Source organism: Malania oleifera, chromosome 13 (assembly GCF_029873635.1).
Source record: "Malania oleifera isolate guangnan ecotype guangnan chromosome 13, ASM2987363v1, whole genome shotgun sequence".
Taxonomy (NCBI): Eukaryota; Viridiplantae; Streptophyta; class Magnoliopsida; order Santalales; family Ximeniaceae; genus Malania; species Malania oleifera.
In genome coordinates, this window is record NC_080429.1 from 85,411,707 (window position 1) to 85,419,062 (window position 7,356).

General features: G+C 31.7%; 1 protein-coding gene across 2 annotated transcripts in view; it reads right to left on the minus strand.

Moving 5' to 3' along the window:
• The window catches only part of LOC131145528 (uncharacterized), a 53,189-nt gene extending 46,391 nt beyond the window's left edge, over positions 1 to 6,798 (minus strand). Inside the window, exons 1-2 of one of the 2 annotated variants that reach the window (XM_058094668.1) lie at positions 6,485 to 6,798; positions 6,039 to 6,107 (exon numbers count right to left, since the gene is read on the minus strand). In XM_058094668.1, the coding sequence (XP_057950651.1) occupies positions 6,039 to 6,107; positions 6,485 to 6,769 (354 nt within the window). In that variant the 5' untranslated portion in view covers positions 6,770 to 6,798. Of the gene's footprint in view, positions 1 to 5,864; positions 6,392 to 6,484 lie in introns of those variants that run through there. The other variant, XR_009134161.1, reaches the window with a different exon arrangement.
• Positions 6,799 to 7,356: the final 558 nt, after the last annotated feature.

Consider the following 7,356-nt stretch of genomic DNA (forward strand, 5'->3'; position numbering starts at 1 on the left):
CAATCTTGTGTATCAGAAAATTTGTTTTGCGTTTAAATTTGTTCATTCAGTTCGTTCGTTCTCTAGATTGCTCAAGGGTTGTCTGTCAAGCCTGCCTCGGCTAGTTATTCAGACATAATAGCACGTCCCTCTAGCGGATAATTAGTCATCCCTTAAATCTGAGAAAAACTACTTTCAATTTGCTCATACTATTTATGATACTTCTGTCTTTTTCTTGCCAAATTGTTTAAACTTTCCTTGTTCTAAGAGTGATATGGACACACTTGGTATCAGAGACAATTTTATTCATTACTCTTTCAAAAGTTTTCAACATTTGTATGTTTTGATTTTTGCTAAGCGTTGGTAAGGCAGTGAAAATTCGTTGGTCAGCCCATCGAAGCTAGGAGAGCGAAAAGGGTGGTCCCGGTGCCGTTCCCAATTAGGAAAAAACAAACATCCAAATAAAGAAAACTTAAAAAGAAGATGGACAGACTAGTTCAAAATATTAAGAATACTAGAAAATTCTTAAAAGAAGTTAAGAAGAAACAAGAAGAAACAAGCAAAAGATCTAACAAAAAAGAATTACAGATATCTCTTGACAAAATTGAAAAAAGATTATCAAATTGAAATGGAAAGAGTTTACCAAATCAAGACTCAAATAAGATTTGGAAGATGACCAGATCTGAAAGCCAAATAATTAAGCATAAAGGATCATTAGAAAATAATGAAGAATACTTCATTAAAATTATTAACAAATCAATCTCATTAACAACAACTGAGGCAAGACAACAGAAAAGACTCTTAGGTTTAGAAGACCTAGAATTCCTTAGATCAAAATATGATAGGATTCATATTGGAATGGTCCAAGTAGGACTATTTCCTTTAACAAGAGCAGAACTTAACAAATCAGTTTGTATTGTTCTTCGTGATGTCAAGCATCATGAATTCAATGACTCCTTTTTAGGTATGTTAGAATCTAACATAGCTGAAGGACCAATTTATTTTGAAGGTTACCCAAACATTAAAGCAAATCTTGATATTCAGACTAAGTGCTACAATATGGATTCAAGAAGTTCAAATCTTGAAATGATATACCAAATTTATTACAAATCAACAACTTCAATAGTTTTACCTAATTTGCTTCAAACAAGTGAAAAAGGAGAAACAATCATGTTGCAAGCAAATTACAACAGAAAATCATGTGTCTCTCATCCCAAGAAACTTCTTTGGCATGAGATTCAAGCCGAGGGAGATTGGGAATTTACAAACTTAAATGAAACAGATCATCAAGTTATTCCAAAAACACAAAAAACAATTGCTACAAAAGGTGTTCAAGATGAAGAAGGAAACGTTAAAATTAACTTTCAATCTTTACTTATAAGAAGTCACAGTTTAGGACAGACTTCAAAACAATCAATTGATTTAGGAAGAAAAAGTATTTCAATTCTTTATACATATGTTGAACCAAACAGAATTCTTAAGTTGAAAAGAGTTGATTTTGGCCCTGAAATACCTCAAGGCTATTATCAAGAAATCCCTAAATCAAATTCTCCAACTGAATCACAAATTTTAACAGAAGAACAAAGTGAAAATCTTTACGAAGAAAACCAAAGAAGAAATGTTATGGTTATTAATAAAAAATTTGAACCAAACATAGAAATGATTGAAAGATACTATAATCATGAACTTAATGAGAAAAATAGAAAATTATTCCTCAAAAAATATGATCATGAAGAAAGAGAACAAATTAAGTCAGAATGGTTTAAAAGGATGGAATAATTACAAGAGAATATCCCTTTCTTTAAATTTGTCAAAGATAGACAAACAATTAATGTAATTCAAAATCCTATAAAAATTTGGAAAACCACTGATAATTATTTTATCAAATCAATTCATCCTCCAGAAAATCAATCAGGTTTAACTACAAAGGAACTGAAATTTTAGCCTCTCCTTTTAAGGAATCAAAAGGAAAAACAGACATTGATCAATTAATTAGTCAAAATAATTATACAAATCAAATGTTAAGGTCAATAGCCACCCAATCAACAAGATTAGAAGAACAACTTGAAAGTCTTCTTGAGATAAAAATTAACAGTACTTATGAGAAAGGTGAATCAAGTAAATCAAAAGAAAGACTTGAAGAACCAATTAAATTTAACATAATGGATCAAAATCTTAAGAATTTTAACTTTGACAAACAGAACGAATTACTTATTAATAGAATTAATGATCTAGTTAATCAAACCTCAAATTTAAAAATTAATACGATAACAAAAGAAGCAATTAACACTCTTGAGTCAAACTTTATAGAAGAAAGTTTTGACATTAACAAAATTAAAGATTGGAAGAGTCAAAATCAAAGAACTTATTACAAAAAACCTACACCTCCAAGTTTTTTATCAGAAGAATCAAATGATCTTCTTCCTCGAAGGAATTTTCAAGGTAATGAAATTCATGAATGGAGAATTGATGGGTTAACAGAACATCAACTTCATTCATTTCTACATCAAATGGTTATGGCAGTAACTGCCTATAGACTTCATTCAAATAAAGCCAGTGAGGAACAAATAGTTTCTCTTCTTACTCATGGTTTTAGTGGAATTTTTAGAGAATGGTGGGATCATTATCTTACCGCCTTTGAAAAAAGACAAACTTACGAATCAAAGAAAGTCAAGGAAGAAAATGAAATCCCTACGCAAGTGCGCCTAGATCACTCTTAGAACAAGGAAAGTTTAAACAATTTGGCAAGCAAAAGACAGAAGCATCATAAATAGTATGAGCAAATTGAAAGTAATTTTTCTCAGATTTAAGGGGTGACTAATAGTCTGCTGGAGGGACGTGCTATTATGTCTGAATAACTGGCTTAGTCAAGCTTGACAGACAACCCTTGAGCAATCTAGAGAATGAACGAACTGAATGAACAAATTTAAACGTAAAACAAATTTTCTGATGCACAAGATCGAACGATGTCGCGAGTGCAGAGCATACTTATGAAAGGTTTAAATAACTTGAAACAAAACACTCGAAAACTTTTATTAAAGGCTTTAGTAATTTTTACAACATAAGATAATGGACTTACAGAAGTGTGGGGGGTGAGAGAAGTGAGAGGTTGAGTGGAGCTCTAGGACTCAGACTTTCTCTAATAGAAATTAAACCCTCAACTTGGTGCAAGGAACAACTGAAGCTAAGCTTCAAATTTATAGACAGACTTGACTCGGACTTGAAAATATTTGGAATCCAGGGAAAATAAGTGCGAGTGCTCATTGGGCCCCATCGACCACTTAAGTCTTCACGGATTCCTTACAAGATACTCGAGCCGACACGAACGACAAACATCTTTAATTAAAGGTGACAAGGTGACAACACATAAACGGCTGCATTTGTGTGATAACTCACCACCTTTAAAAAAGACAGATAATAAAATAATACAACCCTGGCCGAAAGGTGGACATGTGTAAAACACTCAAACTTACACACTCATAATTTACAATAGAATAATACAAGCTGGGCCAAATGGCTAACAGCTGTAAAATTTTCTTGATAAGATCTTGAGAAAATGACAGGATGGCCTGTCGGTCTTGAATAAGAAAGCAGCATCTTCTGCTTTAAGCCTCTTTCGAGGAACTTTCTTGAGGGTCTTGAATAAATTTATACCAGGCGTTGATGTCAAACCCTAGTAGATTGAATTTTGGAGCGGTTGGCGAGTCGGGTTCGGATCCTAAATCATCCGAATTGAGCTGAGCAATAATCTTGAGTAATTTTGACTTCATTAAAGATTTTGACTTTCTTGATGATACTGTGGATATAGTATCATCGTTTTCAAGGATCTTCTTCTTTTCTTTCTGAACAAGGGAAACTTTTGAACAATGGCCTTTTGCAAGTCATGCACTAACTTTGCCTTCAGGCATAATGAATTTGTCCCACCAAAGGATCTTAAAAATTCTTCGTAAAGTTTTGGAATGACCAAATGAACTATCAGATGGGGAAATCAGAACATAATCCCAGCAGAATATCCATGTGATCATGAAAAATGAGTAAAAGAAAAAGAGGCTAGTAGACTCTTCAAAGCATCCTTTTGAGTAGTCAAAAGGGAGCTTAAATTTTTTTCTAAAAAGATCAAAATCATTTTGAATAACTTTTGGGAAAATTCCTACTTCAGCACCAAAGTAAGAAAACCATATGAGAAACCATTTTGAAAAATATTTAATAATTTTTTGATTAAAATGAATAAACCAAGAGTGAGTAAAATTTCTTACATAAAAAATAAAATATCAGGCCTTTTGATAGTCTTGATAATCATAGGTTTAAGGAATATAAATTCCTTTAAATTCTTTTGAAGTTCGAGAATGTTGTCCCCATTCGGAAGAAGAAATTACCTTTAAAATTTTTAATTTTGAGAAATTTATCTTTTGAGGTTCTTGAAGATCAAACGTATGATCAATGATAACTGAATTGGTTTCAATAAGGATTAATTCATAAAATCTTCTATCCTTGATAATATCAGGAGTATCAAAATGACATCCCCTAAAAAAAGTATTTTTTGATAATTTCAAAGGGTTGGGATGCTTCTCATTCGAGTTCAATAGGAAATAAATCTTCATATAGATTTTTGGTAAAGTAACCTTTTGGCGAGTTTTTTGAAGGAGAAGGATGTGGGGAAGACACTTTTCCTCCCATGATATCTTTGAAGCTGAGGGTTTGAGGTATTGAAGGTCTCTCAATGGGAGAAAACCTATTTGAAATAGGAATAGGAATTCTTTCTGGAGCTTTTGAAGAAGAGGCTTTGGAATAAAATTCAATTTGAAAATCAAATATTGAAAGGATTGCTTGCCATCTTGCAAAAATCTATTTTGAAACAAGGTTTTTAACATCTTTTTCAATAATATTTTTTTACACTGGCACGATCAATTCGAAATAAAAATTCTTTGTTAATTAAATCACCTTGAAATTTTTGAATGCATAAAACGATTGAAAGCATTTCTTTTTTGATAATTGAGTAATTAATTTGAGGACCAGACCAGGCTCCTGAGTGAAATCTCACTAAGATTTCTTTTGAATTAATTTTTTGTTTAAGGATACCTCCAAACCCTTCATCAGAGGCGTCAATTTCTACAATCATAAAAGTTTTAGGATCTGGTAAACAAAGACAAGGGAGGGTTTTGACTAAGGCTTTGATTTTAACAATAATTTGAGTACATTCTTCATTCTAAGCCGGAGGATTTTTCTTGAGTCTTTTAAATAATGGTTTGACTAGAATTCTGATATTAAGAATAAAGTCTGCAACATAATTTAAACATCCTAAAAATCTTTGTAATTGATTTTTATTGGTAATTTCATTTGGAAACTTATCAGCAAATTCTAAAGACCTTTGGGTTGGGGTAATTTTATTTTGATAAATTTGGTGACCAAGAAACCTGATGTTGGTTTGAAATAATTTGATATTTGGTCTAGAAACAATTAAACCATTTCTTTTAACAATATTGTAAAAAATAGTGAGGTGTTTAAAATATTGACTTATTGATTCAGAGTATATAAGGATATCGTCAATATATATAATAGTAAACTTTGTATAATTGTTAAAAATTTTATTTATAATATTTTGAAATTCTGACGCGGCATTTTTGAGTTCAAAAGACATTACATTCCATTCGTAGTATCCACTGGAGGGACGTGCTTATAATCTTTTCTAAAAACTTCCATATTTGGTTCAAACCTTTTGTTTGTTTCAATGAATTCTTCTTCTTCTTCTTTTTTTCAGTTCATTGAGATAGCGAGCAGATCTACCCAACAAAAGGTAAGCCATCTGACATACCCCATTACCGCATCCCAAACCCACCCCTATCCCATCCCAAGGTTCGAATATACACTATTTAAATACAGTTGAGTTTCAGAAAATAATTCTAAATGGATAGAGGATACAAAAAGTATAATGTAAAAGTAAAACATTTTTAAATGCGAGTGAGAAGCTTAGAATCAAAATCAGGCATAAATTCATAGAGTTGGACAAGGTTGGATCTTGGTCAGATAAAAACTTCTCCATAAATTCAAAAATTAAATACCAGATCACCGCTAGTTATAAAAAAATATCCTGATAAGACACCAAATCTTAAGCCACGTCCAAAAATTAACTGCAGACATTAAATAACCCATTCTTAGAGAGTATAAATGTCCAAAAATAAACGAAGACGATAAAATATAGCAATAACAACAGTAAAATGCAAAAATGGAGCATAAAAGCAAAAAGCAACTGTAGCTAACAGCATATAGCCCGATTTCATACTTTAAAACGTGTAAGTAGAACGACGAACTTTGAAAGTAGCAAGCAACATACACATCAAGATTAGTATCAGAAGACGAAAATTTCCCCATTTTCAGTAGAATATCAAGTAAGAGTTGGCAATCACTAATTTCTCTGAATCAACACAAAACACAACTTCGAATTTCACATACACAGATATTTGAGAACGATGTCGATAAAGAGAGAGTTGAGTAGATTGAAGCGAACCTGTTCTTGGAATCTTTTAGTTGAGATTCGCACTGGATCTAAAGCAGAACCTAGGGTTCTTCCGCCAAAATCGATTGCTTTGGCTGTGAAACCTAAGGATATTTCACAGAATCCGCTGAAATTCAAGAAGACATGGCCGAGAGAGAGCGAGAGAGACTGAGAGTCGCTCCCAGTCATGAACTTGAGCTGATGAGACGCGAAGTGCGAGAAGGCGAGCAGGGGTAGATATCGTGAATATCTTGGGATGAATAGGGGTAATTTGGTAATTGAAGCAGTTGTCGGCATGATCGAACCAATGGCTCGACGCCACGTTACGGAAAAGGCAGAGCGGTGCTTCTGTGATTAACGCGTAATTTGGGGCCCTTTAATTATCATGAGATGACTCAATTATTCAATGCTTGGAACTATAAGCTGTGACGGTGGAACTCGCACCCTTACCATTTTTAAAATGTTAAATTTATCCCAATCATTAATAATAATTATTTTAAAATATTTTTAATTACATGTTATCATTCTAAAGTATCTTCATAATTATATTAAATTTATTCTCATCACTATTCACAATTATTCCAAAATATATTTATAATTATCTACAACTATCACAAAATACCCTTATACTATTTAATTTTTTTATAAGTGTGATGTTCTTATTTAAAAACTAATGATGAATTGCTGACAAAATATCATTGAAATAAAAACATAATAAACACAAAATCATTATATTATTGTTAATTATAAATTATAGTCTTCTTTAATTGATAGAAAATATTTAGAAAGTCAATTAAAATTTTAAAATAATATAAATACTAGTTAATATTTAATTAAAATTATTTATAACATATATTCAACATATAATTAAAAAATTATAATAA